This window comes from Cetorhinus maximus, chromosome 16 (genome assembly GCF_964194155.1).
Source record: "Cetorhinus maximus chromosome 16, sCetMax3.hap1.1, whole genome shotgun sequence".
NCBI lineage: Eukaryota > Metazoa > Chordata > Chondrichthyes > Lamniformes > Cetorhinidae > Cetorhinus > Cetorhinus maximus.
The window spans coordinates 46,699,794-46,724,256 of record NC_135894.1 but is presented as its reverse complement, the minus strand read 5'-3'; the positions used below and the strand labels follow the sequence as shown (position 1 = coordinate 46,724,256).

General features: G+C 38.0%; 1 protein-coding gene across 16 annotated transcripts in view; it reads left to right on the top strand.

Annotated features, from left to right (window-relative positions):
* zbtb20 (zinc finger and BTB domain containing 20) overlaps positions 1–23,927 on the top strand; it is a 332,916-nt gene extending 308,989 nt beyond the window's left edge. For 15 of the 16 annotated variants that reach the window (XM_078559805.1, XM_078559807.1, XM_078559806.1 and 12 more), the window contains 3 exons: positions 3,104–3,232; positions 4,628–6,247; positions 15,506–23,927. In XM_078559805.1, coding sequence (XP_078415931.1) covers positions 3,166–3,232; positions 4,628–6,247; positions 15,506–15,864 — 2,046 coding nt within the window. In that variant the 5' untranslated portion in view covers positions 3,104–3,165 and the 3' untranslated portion in view covers positions 15,865–23,927. The remainder of the gene's footprint in view (positions 1–3,103; positions 3,233–4,627; positions 6,248–15,505) is intronic. The other variant, XM_078559811.1, reaches the window with a different exon arrangement.
* The last annotated feature ends 536 nt before the right edge of the window (positions 23,928–24,463 follow it).

Genomic DNA, 24,463 nt, shown 5'->3' with positions numbered 1-24,463 from the left:
GATGCCAGTTCTCAGCCAATTTGATTTGTATCAAGAAATGGCTGAAGGCACTGGGTACTGCAGAGGCCATGGGTCCTGACAACATTCCAACAGTAGTACTGAAGTTTTGTGCTCCAGAACGAAAAACGCCACTAGCCAAGCTGTTCCAGTACAGCTGCAACGCTAGCATCTACCCGACATTGTACACACTCCTGGGCAATCCTCCATAATGTACAAGAAGCACTGCAGCAACTCACCAAGGCTCCTTTGACAGCATCTTTCAACCCCATGACTTTTACCACTTAGAAGGGCAGGGCAGCAGATGCATGGGAACACACCAATTGCAAGTTCCCCTTCAAGCCACACACCATCCTGATGTGGAATTATATTGCCAGTACCTTCACTGTCACTGGGTCAAAATCCTGGAAGTCCCTCCCTAACAAAACTGTGTGTACCTACACCACATGAATTGCAGTGGTTCAAGAAGGTAGCTCAGCACCACCTTCTCAAGGGCAATTAGGGATAGATAAGAAATGGTGGACTAGACCGCAACACCTGCATGCCATGAAGGAATTTTAAAATAAATTATACGGCGCCTTTAATCTAATTATAAGTCTCAGGGTGCTTCACAGGAACATTATAAATCAATATACTTGCTTATAATTATAATTGCAATATAATTTAGGGGGAGACAGTGCTGTAGTAGCAATGTCACTGGACTAGTAATCCAGAAGCCCAGGCTAATGCTCCGGGGACATGGGTTCAAATCCCACCACGCCAGCTGGTGGAATTTAAATTCAATTAATAAACCTGGAATAGGAAGCTAATCTCAGTGATGGTAACCATGAAAACTATCATTAATTGTTGTAAAAACCCATCTAGTTCACAAATGTCCATGAGGGATGGAAATCTGCCATCGTTACCCGGTCTGGCTTACATATGACTCCAGACCCATAGCAATGTGGTTGACCCTTTAACTGTCCTCTGAAATGGCCTAGCAAGCCACTCAGTTCAAGGGCAATTAGGGATGGGCATCAAATGCTGGTCTTGCCAGAGATGCCCACGATGAAAGAACAAAGGAAAAAATATATTAGATGCTAAGCCACATTAAGCAATATTAGGATATTTGGCCAAAAGCTTGATCAAAGAGGCAGTCTTTAAGGAGCATTTTAAATGAAGAAAAAGAGGCTAAGGGAGAAGATTGGTGAGCTTCAGCCCTAGGCAGTTGAAGGCAAAGTCACTAATGGTGGAGTAATTTGCTAAGGTAATCTCAAGTACTGTTCTTAATACCCATCCTTCTTGCTCTCCTTTTTGGTCCCGTAATCTGCCATTGTGAATGTGTAAACTCATGTATCGTAAGTAACTGTAATTATCTCAGTACATAACATGAGGCTTCAGCTTTCTGGCTTTCTTTCCTATTGTTACATTGTGACTCTTTCTCCCCCTGTGTTCCTTGAGGGGAAATCAAATTTAAAGCAAATGCTTACTACCTCCCCCTCCCTTTTCAATGTATAAGAACTGATGTATTTGAATCTCGCAATTGTTGTAAATCATAACCATTTGTATTGTGTGTGAATTGTGTAGAAATAAATAAAATCAAGATGCTGAAGAAGCCAGAATTAGAAAAGTACAGATATCTCAAAGGGTTGTGGGGCTGGAGGAGATTTAAAAAAAAATAGGGAGAGGCAGGACCATGGAGGGATTTGAAAAAAAAGAATGAAAATTTTAAAATCAATGATTTGCATGATCCAATTCCAGTGGAGGTCAGCGAGCATAGGGGTGATAGATGACCCAAGAGGTTCAGAGTCAATAAGTTTCAGACGAGGATGCGCTTTATTCAGAGTTCTCAGGACAATTTATTATGCAGCAAAGGTTATACTTAACAAACAAAGACAATCGATATCCTAGTTCAAATGGTTCTTGCTTCCCATCATGCTAGGGGCTCCCTTCTCTCCTTGTCTCTTCTTGAAATAGGTGCAATGAATCTCTTTGAGTGATTTATTTTATTTAAGACATGGGCAGCAGAGTTTTGGATGAGCTCAGGTTTATGGAGTTAGAATGTTGGAGGGCAGTGAAGAATTTGTTAGAATAATCAAGTCTACTGGTAACAAAGACATGAATGAGGGTTTCAGACCTGAGGCAGGGGTGAAGTTGGGCCATGTAATAGAGATGGAAATAGGCAGCCTGTGATGGCATGGATATGTGATCAGAAGATCGCCTCGTGGTCAAATATGACACCCAAGGTTGCGAACAGTCAGGTTTAGTCTCAAACAGTTGCCAGGGAGATGGATGAAATCAGTAGCTAGGGTGCAGAGCTCAGAGCAGGGAGCAAAGACGATGGCTTCAGTCTTCCCAATATTTAATTGGAGGAAATCTCTATTTATCCAATGCAGGATGTCAGATAAGCAATCTGATAATTTAGCAACAGTGGAGGTGAGGTAGAACTGGGCGTTGTCAGCGTACATGTGAAAGTAACACTGTATTTGTGTTTCTGTATGATTTTTGTTTTGGTGAAATCATATTTAATTATCCTATTAGAATAAATAAGAAATCAAAACTAACAATGAAAATTTGCCAAATTTCCTAGACTAAACTCTAATCAGAGCTTTTGGTTTGTAATTTGTGGTGCTATGTTTATGGTTGTCTTGAAAAATCGCCCAGTAATTACTTCAGATTGTTTTGTTTTTTAATATTACTTTATCGGAATGTATTAAATGGAAGTATTTTGTCAGTTTAATTGGACTTCAGAACCCCTTTTTAACAATTATGATATGTCATGTAACATGCTATACCAGCAGTATCTATAAAATAACTGGCATTCATTATTGCTCAGACAACTTTGAATTAAAGTATGTTCCTAGTTTTTCTTGGCACCAAGCCTTCCCCATCCTCAGTTTTTGACCACCATTTTGAGAATCTCCATAGTACCGGTGAAAAATAAAATTCCTGGTCTCCTTAACTCAATAACTGAACACATTCTGTGTTAGGCTAATAATTTTAGCTAGGTTTTAGCTCTGTGCCTTTTTATAATATAGTTCATAAAATCAGTGTTGAGTGCTTTACAAAATTGTACCATACAAAGTAGATCTGTAGTTTTTGAACTTTTTTTTGTCTTTATATACAGTAAAGTCAAACATCTTAGCTCCATGAATCATTCCAGTAATATGTTCAATTGCAAGAAAGGAGATGGCCCATGAATTTCTTTCTTCACACAAGGAGATTTTCAAGATGGTGGCCACATACATCTGCAGTGGTGAGAAACTTCTGCCCTTGAAATATATTTTTTAATTATGGATTTTTAAAAATCTCATTAAATATGTACTAGAATTTTATTTTTCAGTGATCAGCTGTAGATTAAATTTCAGTAATCTTACAATGATTGTATAATGTGTTAATGGAGCATCATGGCTATTGACACCTGCCTTGATGCCTGTCCCCCAAGGGAGAGGGAGGGAAGAAAGATTGAAAAAACACACTGCCACAAATTTTAATATACATATTATACAATATAATGGACAGGAAGGAATGATTACAAATGATATGACTTAATCCCTAGATTTGGATGTCATAAATCACTTAAGCTTTGGTTTCATTTTGCCATCATTTGATTAGGCTGTAATCATTCCCACTTACCCATCTTGTTCCTTTTTTCTCTCCCTCACTCATATATTGATAGTTCTTCATTGAGTGCTCATATGATCACAACCATGAGCGCACATTTAATTTGCAACATCTTGATATTTAACGAAATACTGATGAGCTCTTTTATATATACTTGAATAAAATCAAAATGTGTTTTTTAATAGATTATACATGTACAATTTACAGGATATTAGGTAGAAAGAATAATGCCAGCCCTTTGTAAAAAAAAAAGGACTTAAAGGTTTTCTTTTAGACGTTGAAATCAATGCTAATGATATTGTTCATGGGGATCACATGAAATTAATCTTATCATTACTATGAACAGTATCCTTATCAGTGTAAAATAGATTCTGAATATAGAGTATCCTAGTGATCACCTGCAAATGGTGTTATTAGAGAACCTGAAGTGATATCACAATTAATTATTTCCTACAATGTGCACCATGGTTGTAGTGCACCATGGTTGTAGAGCACATGGACATTCAGCATCAGTGCTGGCACTTACTGCTGGCACATAAGCTGACCAAAACAGACTAAAATTGAAATTGTATAAATAACCATAAGATAATTATGAGCATTGTTAATCAATACTAAAACAAAATCATCTAATCCCATCGTTCAGATGATTAACAATCTGTTTGACCTTGGTTCCTGCAATTTGACTTATGACCCCTTCAATTTGTTCGGATGTCTTTTATTCACTCTCAATTATATAATTTCCTATAGTTATAGTTTTAGTTTAAAATATTTATTTTATATTCTTCTTACTATCAGACAATAGCAGACTAACAATGTTCTGCATTAATTTCGGAACTTTAATGGCAAGAAAATACCATCAATGTTGTTTTTAATGTTTGTGTTTTGAGGGCAGCAGTGTAATTTTCTTTTTCACTGTTTTCACTTATGGCATTTGGTTTTAATTCAAAGTAGCATGTTATCTCTCTGTACAGGTCATTAGCTAACTTTTCTGAAACTGCAAAAACAAGTATTTTTTGTTCAAAACTAGGTAACATCAATGGGAAGGGAATGACAGAGCGCATTCATAGTATCAACCTTCACAACTTCAGCAACTCTGTGCTCGAAACACTAAATGAGCAACGAAACCGGGGGCATTTCTGCGATGTGACCGTCAGGATCCATGGGAGCATGCTCAGAGCTCATCGCTGTGTGTTGGCCGCTGGCAGCCCCTTCTTCCAAGACAAACTGCTTTTGGGCTACAGTGACATTGAGATTCCATCTGTAGTCTCAGTGCAGTCTGTTCAGAAGTTAATTGACTTCATGTACAGTGGAGTGCTCCGGGTGTCCCAAAGCGAAGCCTTACAAATCCTCACAGCAGCCAGCATACTGCAGATCAAAACAGTTATTGATGAATGCACCCGCATTGTCTCTCAAACAGTGGTGAGTAGTGGTTACTCTACAACAAGGGACTCAAACCAAGTAACACCACGAGGAACACCGGAATCTGGTTCATCGGGGCAGAGTAGTGATACTGAATCTGGCTATGTACAAGCCCACTCCCAGCATAATGTTGAAAGAATTTATTCCTCCCTTTATGCCTGCTCTGGAATGCCAGTACAAAATGGCACTGGAGATAGATCCCTTTATAGTGCACCAGTGATCAGCCATCACAGCACACAACTAGTTATGCAGAGAGAAGAGAATCTAAATGATCCAGCATGGATAACAAGAATACAAGAACGGACACAGCAGATGGAAAGATATCTTTCCACCCCAGAAACAACACACTGCCGCAAACAACCACGGCCAGTTCGTATCCAGACCATAGCAGGCAATGTTCACATCAAGCAGGAGGCTGAAGATGAATACGATTATGATTACTATGGGCAGCAGAAAAGAAACACTTCAGAGCAAAATGAATCCGAAGAGTGCAATGAGGATACTGACCAAGCTGAAGGTACCGAGAGTGAGCCAAAAGGAGAAAGCTTTGACTCTGGTGTTAGCTCTTCCAATGGGACTGAAACTGATCCAATAGACCAACAGTTCATTGCTGGCATGAGCAGAGGGGGACAATCAGATGTAAGACCAGCTGAGCAGAATGAGCTTCCTGCTGAAGACAGCCAGCAGCCTAGCAGCATGAATCCTTCTTCCCCAGATAGGGCTTATGAAACTGAAATGGACACCACAGGGCCTCAAAGCAGTGATGGAAACATTGCAAGTGAAAAAGAATTGCAGCAAGCTGCAATGAACTCTGTGATTTCAGTGACACAAAACACTCAGCCACTGGCAACTACCCAGCTTTATCTGAGGCAATCAGACACCCTTGCCACCAATTTGAGAATGCCACTGACCTTAACCAGCACTACTCCAGTCATCGGCACTGCTGGGAGTACGTACATACCAACACTTTTCACCACTCAGAGCACTACCAGTGGCAAACTGTTTCAGTTCACTTTGCCACAACCACTGACAAGCCAACAGACACAATTTATCACAGTTCCTCAACCCAATATTACAAATTTTACTACACAGTTGCACCCCCAACAATCTCAGTCAACAATGCAGGGTACAAGTGGACAAACTGAAAAGAAACCCTATGAATGCACTCTTTGTAATAAAACCTTCACTGCGAAACAAAATTATGTGAAACACATGTTTGTCCATACAGGTAAGTGAATAAATATCGTACCAATAGTTCATCATGTAGTAATATCTAAATATTTTTATGATGTTGTAGATTACAAAACTAAAAAGATATTAATGTTAGGGTATCTTCGTTCATAGTTTCTACAATATGATTTAGCATTTTTGCTTTATAATATAACTATTTTAGTCATTTCTAATATACAGATTTTAGACATTTTGTTTGTGTACAAATCCAGAGATCTAAATTGTACTGTAATAATATTTCACCATAAGATGCATAAAATTGCCTACCTGAAAATTTCAGTTCTTCATTTATCATTTGCATTCTTTAGAAAAGAACCATGGCCCATTGGAGAACAATTACTTAGAGTAGTATTCTTCAGAGTTTTGGACTGCCAAAAGTCTTGGAAGACTACTATCACTTCCCTCACCGCTTAGCTATTTGCAGACTAGTATGGAATTATCTTTCCTTTCCTCTCTGCAGTGGGAAATATTCTCTGAGGAACTTTTGCTTTCTGTTTTGGTCACAGCCAATCCCAACTTGTGAAATTTCAGTATTATCTCCAATGTTACCTCAATGAAGGACATCTGTTAGTTCGTATCTCCTTGTTCAAAATGTTTCACTTTTGTTGAAATTGTTTTTAAAAGACACAGTGAAATTTCTCAACCTGTTACGAAATAATTTTCTCAGTAATGAATCAGCTCCCATGAAATACAATTTCAAAAGGTGTGAATTTGCTTCCTTTTGTTCACATAGTCATTTGAGAAGTACTAAAGAGCTTGCAAACAAGACATCTTATTTTGCTGCATCTCCATTCAGTAGGAATAGTGAGCTGGTTCTGCAATGCAAATCGAAAGGGAAGCACACACTACAGATTATGGAGAGATTTGAACAGTAAAGGATGAAGTAGTAGAAACATAACAAGTATCCATTTAAAGAGCAATAGCTAAGTAGTGTTTTATATTGTCTCAAATGGCCAAAGTGAAAGCATCAGGTTGTTCTGAAAATAGAGGCACAGCTTACAAAAACCAGGAAGTCATACGAAATTTATATAAAACACCAGTGTCACCCCAGCTGCAATATTGTGTCCAGTTCTGGGCACTACACTTTAGAAAGGAAATGAAGGCTATGGAGAAATTAAAGAAGAAATTTACTAGAATGTTTTCAGTGATTAGGAATTATAGTTGTATAGATAGACTGGAGAAGCCAAGCTGAAGTTGCTCCCCTTGGAGCAGAGAAGTTCAAGAGATTAGATAGAGGCGTTCAAAATCATGAAGGGTTCAAATATAATAAATACTGTATATAACTCGACCCGACACATAAGGCAATCCTATTTTTTTGGCTCCAAAATCACGTCTGCATAGCATATAAGTCAACACCCCGCCAACCCCACTTTCAGCTATGACGTGCTATACTTGCATTAGTAGCCAACCTCAATTTTTCACCCTACAAATGCATGTTTTACTTAACCGGTACCTTATAACAGGGCACACTGGATCAAGCAGGCAATGCGGGCTGTGTTGCAAAGATGCGCAGGAGTTTAAGGAATGTCCACTCTTTGCGTCGCATGCTGATGACAGTTCAAAATGATGACCACTCACAACCACGCCAGTGGTTCATTTTTGTGCTCAGCGTATAAGTTGGTCCCCATTTTGGAGAGATTTTTTAAGGCTTCGTAGATTGACTTATACACCAACATCTATGGTAAAGAGAAACTTTCTAATGGCTAAAGGATCAATATCCAAAGGGGACAGATCTAATATGATTGGCAAACAAATGGGGGGATATGAGAAAAAGATTTTTATCTAGTCTCAAAATTTGGTTCCTTCCAACACCACTCATGACTCCATCTAGGCCTTTAGATCTCACTCTCTCTCACACACACATGCACACACATTTTATCTGTGCCTTCCTCTTTACCTCTTTGTTTTATCCCTATGTTACCAAAAACGTTTGGTTTTTGTTCTTTTTTGTGTTCTCAGTTTTTTAGATGTTGATTTATTTTTGAGTAGCAGCTGGAGAATGGGGAAAAGGAGCAGTCCCAGATGCCATATTTTCTTGCCGCAGGTTGGGGAAGAATTAGGCCTGAAGGCTGCATTTTTGAGTAACTTGTTTGGCAGGGAACACGTTTTAAGACTAATTGTTCAGGCTTGGTGGGTAGTGAGCAGAGAGAAGTATTGGGCCTATAGACTGTAATTTTGGTTGGCAATGAGGGGAGGAAACCATGCTTGGGGCTTGGGAATTGAATGTGGTGGGGTTGGGGGATGAGGAGTGAATGCAGGGGAATCAACATGGAGGGGGTTGCTATGATGTTCACAGTGCTGCCTAAAGACACAAACATCGGAAACTTGGTGGAACATAAAGTGAATGAATTGGGAACATGAACCTCACCAGACATTATGAAGAGTATATGATCTTGTAAACACAGGAAGTGCAGGATATAACTAGCATTTTGTAAGTAAGAAATAGATATGAACTTAGCATTTAGAATTTGCATATAGTGTCATGAAATGCTTCCTTGAAGATGATGCTGTATCTCCACTCATGAGGAGTCAGTCTTTAAAGCTGTGAACCTTGACCAACTCTAGTTATTTCCAATATTTATTTAGTGGAGTTTTGAACCTAACATCTGAGTTCATTTTGCTACGGCTACCGTTTTCCATCTGTCCATGATGGCATTGGTAAAAGTGAGCATTACAAAGTCCTTAAGAAGACAATGTCAGCTCTAACCTCCTCTATCTTGTAGCAACAATACTAGTACAATCTAACTGGGGCAGATTAAGGACAGATATAAGAGCCTTAGGCTGGTTATTAATCAAGTACTGTGAGAAATCAGCAGCAGCAGCAAAATTGTATACCAGCACAATTAGTAATCTTGTGGCCCGGTATTTCCCTCACTCCTCAATTCCTATCAAGCCAGGAGATAGATTATCATTCAATGGGAATAAAGAAGGGTGTGGCAGGAACAGCACCCTACACAAATTGGAATGATTTACTAACCTAGTGAAGTTATTACACAAGGCTACATGTATGCTAAACAACAAAAGCTGCAAGTTGTAGACAGAGCTTAATTGTTTCACAGTCAGATCAGGACAAAGCATTGTAGTCCTACCACATCTAGTCAAGAATGCTGATGGACCATGAGCCGGCTAACGAGGAGAAGCCTTTCCACCTGTTGTTGAGCCTATTACCTGAGTGCCTGAGGCAAGTTTAAAGCATTTGTAAGTACCTTCAGCAAAAAATGTTGAGTGGATAATGCTGCTTGGACTCTTCCCGAGCCTGCCATTATAGATGCCAGCATCTAGCCAATTTTGGTTATTCCACATGAGAATCTGCTGAATGCATTGGCAGAGTAAAGGCCATGTGCCCTGACAACACCTTGGCTATAGTGATGAAGACCTGTACATGATCCACTTCCTTAGCCAAATTGCTGAAGTACAGCTCTGACACCGGCATCTAGCTGATTTGCTCTTGCTGTGTGCCAACAAGGACATGATGGGCTGAATGGCTTCCCTCTGTGGTGTAACCATTCTTTGATTTTATCTATTTCGACAATGTGTAAGATCGTCCAAGTTTGCTCTGTTCATAAAGAAAGCGGGATAAATTTAACCTGGGTAATTGCCACCTTTTCTGCCTTCCTCCAAGTGAAAAACTGAATAATTCATAGTGCTGTCATGTGACAGCTGCTCACCAATAATAGTTCTGCTTCCAGCAGAACCACACTGCTGTAGACCTCACCACACCTTTCATCCAGACATGGCACAAAGGCTGAATGCCAGAGGAGAGATAAGAATAGTTGCCCTCGACATTAAAGCAAAGATCAACAGAGCATGGCACTAACGCGCTCTAACAAAACTGAAGTCAGTCGTTGGGTTTAGTGGAAGACTCGTTAATGGTTGGAGTATAACTGGTACAAAGAAAGATGGTTGTGGTTGTCAGAGGCCGGTTATCACAGCCCTAGAGCATCATTAAAGGAGTTTGTTAGGGAAGCATCTTTACTCAGGCATCTTCAGTTGCTTCATCTTTCCTTTCCCTCTGATTATTTGTCAAACTTTTAACTGACAGCTCCATTCATAACTTCTCCAAAAATGAAATGGCCTACAGCAGGAGTTGGCTAATATTTAGAGTTGAACTAACCGTGGCGGGCGACATTTGTGCCACATAAGTGTCAGGTAATGACCACCTTAAACAAGAGAAAACCAGCCATCTCCACATGACTTACATGTGCACCGCTATTGCCATGTTCCCCCACTGTCAACATCTTCCAAGAATAACATTGACCAGAAGCTTATCTGGATCAGCCATATCAATACTGTGGCTACATGATGAGTGAAAAGACTGAGTACCCTGCGGTAAATAGCTCCACTCCATCAAAGCCTATCCACAATCTAGAAGGCTTAAGTTAGGAGTGTGATGGGATACTCACCAATTGTCTGATTGAATGCAAAAGTAAAAACAGCAAGAAGTTCAAGACCTTGCAGGATAGAGAAGCTTATTGAACTCAATAACCACAAACAAAAGCTGACTACCGGAGAAGTGAGGAGAGTGACTGCAGTATGTATCATCTGCAGGATGCATTGCAGCAACTCACTGAGGTTGCTTTGATTATGGTTCCTGTGGCTCCAGGGGATGTGGTTTTTGACAATTAAAAAAAATCAACAACTTATTTTTGGCTGTCAGCCAAAGGAGCCTCAGCGGAGTAGGCTCAAAATCTGCCTTGTTTGAGGTGACCAATTTGTATAAGGTTGTGATTACCAGATGTTAGGCCTCTAATCTGGATATTTAAGGTTCATTAGTTAATCAAGGATATTGGTGCTGGTGGTTCTTCTCACAAACTACAGGAAAATACATTACAGTATAGGATGCAAAAAGATTCATTCAGATGTGGTGGCCTTTACAAGCTAGAAGTGTGCTGCCCAACATACTGTTGTTGACAAAAGAAATAGGTGTCCAGGGCTAATGCCTAAAATGGGTATTGTGTCCTTTACATGTTCAAGTAAGGATCTTAATGGCACTGCTTCAGAGTGCAGCCAACAAGGTGGGCAGAATTTTGTGACAGCGGGATTTTACTTTCCTGCTGTCGTCAATGGGATTTATCACAGCCCCCCACATTTTATGGCCCCATCCCCGCCGAAATGGGGCCGTAACATTCTGCCCGGTAAGTATTTAAGATATATCTACTTAAATGTGGAACTGGGAGAATGAGAACTCCTGCCAACTGTACAGTCATACACAAAGGCAGCTGTGAGCCACAGACCCCCCCCTCTTCTTATTGTGACCTTGACTCACCCCACTCCAGCTTCCTGTACTGTACAAGGACACTTCGCTTTCTTGTTTGTTAAATATATTTTTCTGTTTATTTATATTCTAAGCCGATGTCTGATGGAACATTTATTTATTTGCCTACCAAAGGTGAGATTGTGTCACCATTGTATATTTCGGAAATCCAGAATAGTGAGTCTTATTCTGTCCTGGGGTCTCACTATTTTTACCCAGATATTGTACAAATAAGACATATTCTGGTTCACAGTAGATGTAAAATCTCTGTATAGGATTGGTCATCAACACTGGATCAGAATAATACATTTAACATAAACCCAAAAGCATAACAAGCTCCTGCCCTCCCAGAAGCACAATACAGCAGTCATCACAATCAGTCGTTCAGTTGATTAGGCTGTGTCCAGAATCCAGAGTACAGGAAACGAGGTGAGGAAGAATGCCCTTCTCAAGGGCAATTAGGGATGGGCAACAAATACTGGCCTTGCCCACATCCCATGAAAGAATAAAAGAATAACAACAAATGCATGAAGGAACCAACCAAGGTTAATGCTATGTCCTCCAGGAGTTAAATACCAGTATGCAGAGTAATATTGTGACATTGTTCGTATGTATTAACTGTTGCGCTACTGGCAGAAACACAGTGGAACACTAGAACAATCCCATAAAATAGCAAGAGCAAAGTTGGTGAAAGAGCCAGCTTTCAGCTACATTTACTTGAGCTATATGCACATGACTTCAAGCTATCCTAAAGCAAAATTTTGCTACTCAACCCATCTTGTCTCTGCCGGATCTTGGATGGACCAATTTATCTAGTGCCACTCTCCTTTTCCCTGTAGCACTGCAAATTTTTGCTTTTCAAATAATGATCCAATTCCCTTTTGAAAGCCTCAATTGACCCTGCTTCCAACACACTGTTAGGCAATGGATTCCAGATCCTAACCACTTGTTGTGTGAAAATGCTTTTTCACAGGTCACCGTTGTTTCTTTTGCCATTTACCTTAAATCTGTGCCTCCGGTTCTGGACCCTTACATCAATGAGAACAGTTTCTCCCTAACTACTTTGTCCAGACCACTCATGATTTTGAATACCTCTATCAAATCTCCTCAACCTTCTCCAAGGAGAACAATCCCAACTTCTCTAATACTTCTACGTAACTGAAGTTCCTCATCCTTGGAACCATTCTCATAGTCATAGAGTTATCAAGTTATGCAGCACAGAAACAGGCCCTTCGGCCCATCGTGTCCATGCCAGCCATAAAGCACCTATCTATTCCAATTCCATTTTTCAACATTTGGCCCATTGCCCTGTATGCTATGGCATTTCAAGTGCTCATCCAAATACTTCTTAAATGTTGTAGCGTTCCTGCCTCCACCACCCCTTTAGGCAATTTTCATGAATCTTTTCTGCATCCTTTCTAATGCCTTCATATTCCTCCTAATGTATGGTGCCCAGAACTGGAAGCAAAACTCCAGTTGAGGCCAGACCAGTGTTTCATACAGGTTTAACATAACTTACTTGCTTTTTTACTCTATGCCCCTATTGACAAAGCCCAGGATACCATATGCTTTATTAACCAAGCACTCAGCCTATACTACCACTTTCAGTGATTTATGCACATTTACCCCATATCTCTCTGCTCCTGCACCCCCGGTAAAATTATATCCTTTATTTTATATTGTCTCTCCGTGTTCTTTCCACCAAAATGAATCACTTCACACTTCTCTGCATTAAATTTTATCTGCCATTGTCTGCCCATTCCAGCAACCTGCGTATGTCTTTTTGAAGTTCTACACTATCCTCATGGTTCACAATTCTTCTAAATTTTGTATTATCCATTAATTTTGAAATTGCACCCTGTACACCAAGGTCTAAGTCATTAACATAGGAAGAGTAGGGGTGCTAACATGGTTCCCTGGTGAAGTCCATAATAAACCCTCCATCAGTCCGAAAAACACCCATTCACTACTACTCTTCATTTCCTGTCACTCAGGCAATTTCATATCCATGTTGCTACTGTCCCTTTTATTTTATGAGCTCTTACTTTGCTCACAAGTCTGTTGTGCGGCACTTTATCAAAAGCCCCTTGGAAGTCCATATACCCAACAGCATTACTCTCATCATCCCCCTCTGCTACTTCATCAAAAAACTCAAACAAGTTACTGTTGTTAAACACAATTTCACCTTAACAAATCCATGCTGGCTTTCCTTAGTTAACCCTCATTTACCTAAGTAACTATTAATTTTGTCCCAAATTATCGTTTCTAAATGCTTTCCCACCACCAAGGTTAAACGGACTGGCCTTTAATTGCTGGGCTTTTTGTTGTCCACTGTTCTATCCTGAAGAGAGATAAGTGCGCTGAGAGTTATCCTCCTGTGTTTCATTGTTGAGGATCAAATGTTTTGCTCTCCCATTGACACCAACGTTGAACATCACATGCATACAAAAGAGACAATTAAGCTGCATTCAGGACGTGGCAAACAGAACTGTCAGTGACATGGTTCGCTCACTACAACCTAAGTGTACAGTCAATAGGTATAATGCCACAAGATTCTCAGCATATTTGCAATAATGACCTGCAACCAGCCACCATACCTACTCTTTCAATTATGGAATTGTAACCTCATGATTAGAGATTGCGACATGTAGATTGGCACAAGGGAAAGTAGTCATAAAATCATGCTGACAACATTCATAAAACTTATTAAAATGAGAAGAGTACTTTGTATATTGCACTGAAGGTTTGGTATGTCATTTTGAAGGGTGCAGATAGACCAGACTGTAAGATAGTAAAAGATCTTATGTGAGGAACAGGGCAGGGAAGTTGAGAATCTTTGGTATTTTCAAAGATCAGTTACCTGAGGAAGGTTAAGTTTGTTGTGGAAATTCTAAAAACTATGAGGAGACAATCCTGTATGACTGCTTTTTGCATAAGTGCTGTTTTCTACGTTGGGGATTTGTAGTTTCTCCATCGTCACTGCTATCCTCTTTCTGTGCCATGGCTTGACTGTGCTATTTGTTCTCCTCTATGGGCCATGTTGCTTTGTAGGAGAAATTATGCATAATTAGGCACTTATTGGAATAGCCTCCTTTGATTGTTCTGGACTGCTGCTCTCCGATAATTTTTCCAATTCTCTTGGAAGGGTCGACACTCAAAACGTCAGTCTTCTTTCTCCCTGGGTGCTGATGGATCTAGTTTTGCTTTTCCACCAGTTTTTGATGGTGGTATATTAAATGATGTTATTTTCATTTCTGATCAGCATTTATGCTTGTTTCATCTTTGCCTATTTGTTAATTCCTGGTATTTTGTTTTCATAGCGAATAACAATAATCTCATATAGCTATGAGGAATTTTGCAGTTTGATGATGCATCAGATCTGAATTAATATTTGTGCAAACTATGAATTCAGGATGCTTCAGCTATTTCAATTATGTAATTCAGCTTGGTCTCACATACATAATTGCCCAGAATTTCTTGGAATGGCAACAACACCACTGATTTTGCCGTTCATGTCACAACCTACCCATTGCAAAACCAATTTTAAAAGTTGCTGGGACATGCCAGATTGAGCGTATTGGTGAATCAGGGATCCCACAGGAGGTTCAGCCAATGGCAAACCCCATCTGTACTGATTTGTATTTCCATGTTGATTCTCTAGTACCAAAGACCAAATCCATGCCAGTGTTTTTGGACTTCATGGTGACAAAATTTTACAGTCGTGTTACCCACCCTTCCTTCACCGTGCCCCCCAGCACCACCCCAATAAAGCAATTTGTGAAACAGTAGAAATGCTGACAAAAGAAAATTTATAAAAATGATCAGTTTTATTTGTGACACTGCTCAAAGAAATTTCTATCACTTTATGTAACTCAAATACAGATAAGCATAAACAAGCAGCTCTCTTTACCTTACAGCACTGCAAAACAAGTTGAAAAACTGCACCAGTTAAAGCCTTTGAAATGACTAACTTTGATGTCTTTGTTGTTAAATGTTCTATAGGGGAGAAGCCACATCAGTGCAGCATTTGTTGGCGATCTTTTTCACTGAAGGATTATCTGATTAAACACATGGTGACACACACTGGTGTGAGAGCCTATCAGTGTAGTATCTGCAACAAGAGATTCACCCAAAAGAGCTCCCTCAACGTCCACATGCGGCTTCACCGTGGTGAAAAATCCTACGAGTGCTACGTCTGCAAAAAGAAGTTCTCCCACAAGACCCTACTGGAGAGGCACATGGCACTCCATGGCACTGGCTGCTCTGAGGTGACTACATATGTCTGCTCTGTCTGCCCAGCCAAGTTCGACCAAATCGAACAGTTCAACGACCATATGAGAATGCACGTTTCTGATGGTTAAGGATCTATTCTAAGAACAAATTTGGAATTAATTTAAAAAAAAGAACAGAAATTTTTAAAACAAAAAGCGCTGGCACATTATTACCAGCAGCAAGATGTTCAAGAATTCTTCAGGATGGTGGCCTTAATGCCTGTTATTGTGTGTGCTCCACTGGCTGGATGACCACTACAGGCCTCAAGATTTTTTCCTCTCATTCAGCTCTCGTTTATTGCTAGCGTGTTGAACACTACAAAGGCCTACTATCTCTACAGATCTAATCCAGTGTTGCATTATCTAAGGTGGAAATTTTCTTTGAGATCATTACACAGCATGAAGTCCAGTAAACTGTGGTATGCAACATCTTTTGAAGTACAATACTTGGTATGTATTGACATTTCTGTGTTAAGATGGTCACGAAATTTGCCTTTTACCGAAGATGACTTTGTATGTATAGTGGTTGTAATGACACTGGCAGATATTTATTATTTACCTGCTGTGGACAGGTCACTTACACAGAGGGGTTTCATTTTGAAAATTATAAGGTTTAATATATAATGCAGCATCCATGCAACTGCAGTTAGGTACAAGAATTTATTTCTCAAATGTGCAAATAACTCATTGTTATTGAAATATGAGGAAAAGCGCAGTGAGTTTTTTTTCTAATTGCAGATGGTTTCGATAAAGTTTACTACATGGATGTGCATTTTTTTACAACAGTATTTGAGCAGAGGTGAGGCTTTTTGGAACTTTTGCGTACACTGCCACTAATATTCAGAAGACTGTTAAGGTTGTAAGATCTCTTCCAGACAGATGAGCTGAATTGAAGGAATTTTTTTCCCCCACAATGTGTGGTTGATAACATTCAAAATTAGCATATAATCAATGTGGTCTGTTTGACATGCTGTCATTTTGATTGCTGCTCCTTTTTTGTCTTTTATTTTATCTTCAGATTGTCAATGATGATTATTCCAATCAATACTACAATATTTTGATTAATTTTCTGTTGCCATGGACGTAATTAAGAGTTTCACGGTGCACCTATTTTCAGTGCCCCAAATCAGACAGTCAGTCATTATAATGAATATGAAGTTGAGAACAGCTTCAGTTGTGCACTATGAATAAAATTTGAGAGCAGAGGGTCTTGATCAGTGCAATTATGTATTTCCTCAGACATCATGTTCAAATTTCTTGTCCTTAATTAATTGTTTTAAAAATTGAACAACTGCAGAGGAATGTTGCAGTGCAAGGGTTTTGTGTTTTTTTGTGTATCTGTGTAAATCGATGCAAATACTTGAACTTTTTCATATGCGCACAATTTTAGCTGGAAGTAAACATTATACTGCATATATTAGCTTTAAATCATTACCATATGAATGGCATTTTATAGAGCCCATCAACCAAGATGAGTGCAACACAAAAGTGCTTCTGAGCTTGATTTGTCCTTTTTAAATTCTGTAGTTGACCAGGTCGGAAACATATCACTGATAGATATACAACTTTTTGTTTCATTTACGATATTTTAGAATCAAATACTTAAAGCAACTTACCTATCTGACTACAAATTTATCTATAGGCAAGCATGATTTTTATAGACTTTTTACATTGTACATTTCCTATTAACTGTCCTACTATTTTGAATCCAGTGCATTAGACTGGCCTTTACTGCATCAGTATTATTTGCAGGTTCTTATCTGTCAGCACTTACTACTTCTGTATCTACGTGGCGAAATATGCTTATTATCATATCCTCTTGTATCATAATCCATTCACTCTGAAACACCATACCGCTCCCTATATAGTCCTATATTGCATTTGATGCCCATAATACACCTGTTTAACAAGTTAAAGCACTCGGCTAGATTAGTCATAGATAATCTCAATTTAATATACAGACGCACCTAAATCTTTTCACACTTAGCTACGATGTAAAACTTTCTGCATCAATTCATTTATTTTTCAGATTAGGTAATGAATAACCACACTCTCTCATTTAATCTCTCTTGTCTCCCATGATGCACTTTGCTTAATTTTACTTCTGACATTTTCTTGCATCTTTCATTTTCTTCGCCCTCCTTCAGTTTGATTTCTACCAATAGAAATTATTTTCACACACGAGAGAGAGAGAGAGAGAGAGTTTGCCATTTATCCCAAGATAAAGGCAAAATACTGCGGATGCTGGAAATCTGAAACAAAAACAAAAAATGATGGAAAAACTCAGCAGGACTGACAGCATCTGTGAAGAGAAAGACAGAGTTAACGTTTTAAGTTTGTGTGACTCTTCAGAGCAATATGATGTATGGCTGTTTTACTGGAATAGCGTCCTGTGGAGGGAATATTTAACCAAGCTCTGAAGAAGCGTCATACGGACTCAAAACGTCAACTCTGTCTTTCTCTCCACAGATGCTGTCAGACCTGCTGAGTTTTTCCTGCATTTTTTGTTTTTGTTACCATTTATCCCCCCGGTTGTTAAAAGCCTTTGCTCTGTTGATTTGTTTTGAATGTTTTTTTGTCCATGAGTATGATGATCTTGGAAAGTAAACTAGTTTGTAGTGGTAGAGAGTTGTTAAATCTAATGGTGCAAATGAACTTAATTAAATAATAGGACTGTAATTAAATAATGGTTGGTACATCCTAGATTATTGACTCCCTGTCATTATAGGGTTGACTGTTCCTCCAAGTCAGTTCCACTAATTATGTAATAAACACTTAAAAATGATCATATAGGAAATAAAAGTAATTCTGATGACTACACTCCCTTTCTGATATCCTAGTTTGACACAGGCCCATACAAAAGTAGTACACACTTTTATTTGTTTTTCTGTGCTTGGCACTTCTTTAGATGCTTCACCTTTAAACATTTTAGCCATGTAATACAGTAAATCTTTCACTAAACATAATGCATGTTTCATTTGATTATGGATAAATCATGACCACATACCTTGTGATTATGAATGTTCTATTAATTGTTAGGTTGCTGCTGTACGCTGTTATATGCTGTTCTCTTTTAAAACGAGTGCTGACATCAAGCTTGAATAATTGTTATCTGAAAAAAATTAGAAAACAGCTTGGTCAGCATTTTGTAATTTGAAAATCTTTCTGTGGATGTAATAATTCACTTTCAGTATTTTGACTGACTGACGATTGAACTCTACAAAAATGTGGCAACAATTTTAGTTAACCTTTTAGAGGCCAATGGGTCTTATAAGAAGTCCTGTTGGCGTAACATTATGGAGTACAGATTTAGATCTTGAGATTTTAAGGTGCAAATATGAAAGGAAGGGTAATTGGCTTTACGCTAGGCATTAGCCGCAATAAGTGGAAGCCTCTTAAATGATATACGGCTGTTTTACTGGAATAGTGTCCTGTGGAAGGAATATTTAACCAAGCTTAACTTTGCGATGCAGTATTTGTTTATACAATAGTACACATTTACATTTTATTACAAAATAGATCTGCCTTGCAATATTTAATGCAATCACTTTGAATCACTTGCTTATCACCAGCCCGCTGCATTCACAGTGACTCTTGGTTTCCATAGTATTTGTCCTTTTTATTCGGTGAACCCATCAGTCAGACATAGGAATGTGTACTAACAAGACAGTATTAGATTACTGAAGTTCAATAGTTCAGAAATTGTGAAATGTAGAAATTAGTCTTCTGTATGCACAACCCACTGTGTATGTACAGCACACTCCAAAATACCTCCTTGGGTATTTCACATTATATTTTTGGAGGCTTATAATTCTAAACCTTGGAGGCAATGAACAGAAGTAAAGAAATTGAACATGCATTTTAATAAGTGTGACCAATTATTCATCCCTATCCTTGACATGGCTTATTGCTTGGTTTATTGACATATTTGGTACCATCAATCCATTTTATGATGGAAATTATATTTTCTCTAGTCTTGGATTGTACATATAACTTTGCATTGTTTGCTCTAGAAACTAACCTGAACATGTGTGGAATCACATGATTCAGAATTTTTGCAGGTTTATCACATTTAAAAACTACTGAACAATGTTTAGTTTGTTTATGTTACCTATGTAGTACCTGTCATTGACAATGCGGGTTAGTGCCTTTAAATAACGTATCAGAACATGGATATTAAACTGTAATAAATGTGAGCAGTCTTACAAAACCACATTTAGTGCAGGAAAACAGTAGGCATTTTTTTGAAGGTGCTGGTAGATCGTGATACTTTTAAAGAGGATATCGTTAAGTAGGCTTGTGGGACAATTAGTGTTACAACTTTCAATGTTGTGGAGCAATAGTGTTCAAGTTTACATCTACAGTTCCCAGACCCAGTGATATTTTTGGATTCTCTGTTGAAAATATTTGATAAAACATCAAATAAAACCAGCGCAACTTCCTTGAAAGAAGGGGGAAAAGTATAAGTTAATCAGCTGATGCGCCCACAAGGTTTGAAGTAGGGTATTTCCAAATTGTACCCTGGATCCCTATTAATCCTCGGCCTGAGAATTTAACTTCTAAAAATTCCAGCAGTAGCTATTTTAAACATCATGTAAATCGCTGTCTGTAGATTTGATTAAGATTCAACTTAAAGTTACTTAAACTTGAAGACATCATGCCAATAGAACAATATGGGTTTGTGTCATATGAAATTACTGAGAATTTTCTGTGACAGCTTTACTGTTGCAACTTTAATTATGCACACTTTGTGTCATATTAAAAACCAAAGAATAATTTGCAGTGCAACTTGTAAACCTTAAAAGTTAGTGTATTTGAAGTAATATCTCAAACCCAAGATTTTAAAAAAAACAATTAACTAGGCTTCCCATTGATGATTGTTTTACAAGGATGGTCCCATTGCTAGTTATAAACTTTCATACTTTAATGCAACCTAAGAATATCATTCATTAATGTAGTGTAAACAATTTGTAAATTGTCCATTTCTAATATTGAGTATTATACTGATATTCTAGCAAATATTTAGGCCACTTCTTCTCCCTCCTTTTCAAGAAAATAAGAATACTGTGCTGTTATAAACTGCACAGAGTAGAATGTAGCACATTCGGATAAGGCCGTGAATTTGAGATGTATAATAGATTTCTTTTTAATTGATGTACCTTTCTGGGCGATAATAAACTTCCTACGTCTAGTCTCATGGAGAATCAGCCCTTTGACTCTGTCATAAGGCTGATTCCCTTGATCAGTTGCTGCCACTGTTGAGTGGGCTCACAGACCACTAGTTGGAAAATTAACGGTCTCCAGAGTCTGATTTTCTGACTATTTAAATTAATGGAGAGAAAATCAAGCACTGTGGTTCCATAATTTCCCAACTAATACTACCTGTGAGCACCGCTCCACCCTGGGGAATGAGCTATCAGGGTAATCAGCCCTCCTGCCCTTTCCCTGCCACAAACCATGACTATAATGAGTAGAATTGGTAGTCTGTATCCTGACTGTGAATGCTAGGTCAACAGCTTGAAGCACTCACAATGCTTTCAATAGGATATGAACAAAATACTACCCCCAACTGTCAATTAGATAATTTGTTTGACACGGAATTCCTGGATCAAATAACCAACTAGACTAACAAAACATTTACAGAAATGACTAAACAGCAACTTAATAGACACAAGATGTTACATGAGTTTTCCAGGTTTTTAAATGTAATCAATGGTGAGTTATAGTACAACCCATGCCCGTGTGGTTAATTGAACCAATTAAATCACAGCACAGAAACATTGCACCTCATAATGCATTGATGGTACTTTATATTTTTTCTTCATGAAATCACATGTAGTATATTCATACAAAAGTCCTTAGATTTGTAAAACTGTAAAGGCCTTTATTCCTGGAAGGATGTTAACATGTTAATGTAAATGTTCAGTTTATGTTAGGTGTATCAATACAGTAGTGACAAAGTCACTTAGAAAGAAATGTAATATTACATCATTTATGGATTAATAAATTCATCAGGATAAGTATGAGAATTTAACAGCATCTTTTCAGTTGCTGTGTTTGCCATTAACTCAACCCTGCACAGATTATATTCAGTCTGCTGTCACCTAGCACTGCTATTATTAAAGGAAAAGTGATTTGCTGAATGTCCTCAAGTCAGTCAGATATAGCTTAAGAGTCAGAGCAGAGAAAAGACTAAGAAAGGTGTATGTAATTCATTGTTTAAAGAACTTACTGTTTATTTTCAGCTCTAAATGAGATGAAAGAACTAATGAATGAGCTCTTGAAAAATGGCAGCACTATGTGTGCTCTTATAGCCCAAAGGTTTTGCAATAACTCTAAAAGTGAGTATAGGATAACTCACCATTAATGGATCTGGTTGTGATGGATACAAATATCCATTTCCCCTCTAAAATTAGGGTGTTCACGTTTTTTCTATTTATTAATGCATGTGATGATTGAGCAATAACATTTCAACTAAAAAGTATTTTATTTTTAAAAATTTAGTTCTATTGTGAATTTTATGACAATTTAGTAAGTGACCAAACTGCAACTTTAAACTGTTCCCTTCAGCATTTGGCAATTCTAATATGGGATAAAATGAAAATGCAGACATGAGCTGTTGCTGCCTTGGAATGAAAAGATGGTACTTTAATGTATATCTTTGAGATGATATAGTATATTTAAGCAAGAATTACAATTATTTTACAGTATTGTGTTAACCTCCATAAATTAAGAGTGTGCATGGCAATAATAAGCACCCACACTGATCATAGAGGCTGGAGGTCAGGGCATTTAAACAAATTGTTGCGTACCATTAAGCCACCCCCCACCTACTTTCCAAGGTTGTGACAACAAAGAAAATTCATAGCTGTTTTACTTGATTTTAAAAATTAAAACCTTAAAGTCTGAATATTGAAAATAAGTTTTAAATATGTTGGTGATAGCATTGTCATGTTTCCTTATGCCTTGTAACAAAATTTGTGCATTGTGATTATATAGTGGCCAAGTAATGTACATAAGTACCAGTCACATAATCTAATTCCTGCCTCAATTGCCTTGTAATTTTGTCACTTAACAGAATTAAAGAACTTAATATAACCTATTTCAGACTACACATGAACAGGGATAATTATACAGATAAAAAGGCCTGTACAGCATTAATTTTGTTTAAAGAACTAGTAGAACTGCCTCTGTCTGATGCTCAACAACAAGTGGGTTGTACACAGAAGATTAAACAGATTAAGGTGTGCATTCGGGCTGTGCCAGTGGAATAGTCCATTGATACTGAATTTAATCAACTAGCCACCTTTTTTCTTAACATGTAAATAGAAGATATGGGTCAGCATAAAAACAACTTTGGTAAAGATCCAGAACTTTGTATTTTAAGGTTTTTTTCATTTAATCTGTACACCTATGTGGTTGTGCATTCTTTCTTTCAGCTTTTAAATCATATTTCCATTATGATTCTTTGCTTCATTTAGAATTTGTTAGTATAATTTCCTAGGGTACAGTTCTTTTTTATGGAGCAGGAAACAAAGCTTTTTGTAGCCCTTTTGCTATTATATCTAAAGCTACAATTTGAATTGAAATTTTAACCATTTTTCTTTCATCAAAACTAACGTGTAATGAATGAATTTCAGAATTGGATTACAAAGACTTGTACCAAGTAAATTCACCAGTCTCCATGTCTCAGCTTTAGCCCAGAACTACAGTATTTCATTTTAAATAAAGTCTATTATCTGAAACCTTAGTGGCTTGAAAAACATGAAGCACTACCAGGTTGTCAGTAGTGTTACAACTTGTTATTGTTTTATAAATCTCATGTAGCTTTAAGGTTCATACCGTACAGAAAGGCAAATAAAACCCAGTCAGCATCGGCAGTAGTACACTCCTGTTGTATTTCACAATTCTAAACTTTGAGTTGCAAAATTAATAATGATCCTACTCTCTGGATGCCAATGTAAGATTTTAAAAGTGTCCAAGTGGTAATACACTATTTTGTTGCTGTCTCATAAAGTCAGCACAACCCTAGTGTGCAAGTTAATGGTGGTGTTATGCACTGAGATAACTGCACTGCATGTAAGGTTTCCACTACTGACCAGAATTCACACTCAAACATTTGCACACGTAAGGGCTAAAAATTAACTTTCTTTTGTGAGGGGGGAGGGAGGGGGGTGGGGAGGGAGTTATTGCATTTGAATAGTACCAAACCAGTGTTAGTGTCACATCCAGTCAATGCTCAAAGTAGTCACCTAAAGTAAAGTTAAACCCACAGGTGGGAACACTAGTACAGGATACTAGCTGGTAACACATAATTTGATATGACACTAATTCAGCACTTTGCTTTCCCTGTAAATGAACACTAACCCAAAAATTTAAATCGGTTAACATTTGTGACAAATCTACTGAATTATTATGCCTTGACATCTGCATTTTTAGTTTTATTGTTTCTGGCAATTAGTTTCATTAAAAAAATTGAATTTTAGGTCAAAAAAATTAAGATTTCTTATTTCTACCTAAATTCAGCTGTTTTATTCAGACTATTCAAAATCAGTTTTCCTTTTTAAATCTGTGTTCAAATGCTTTGGTAGCATGAACTTTTACCTGGGGAAAGAGGTTGAAAGCCTTCTGTGGATAGGCTGCTAAAAAGACACATGGTTCTCCACATGTTATTACATATGAAATCTTT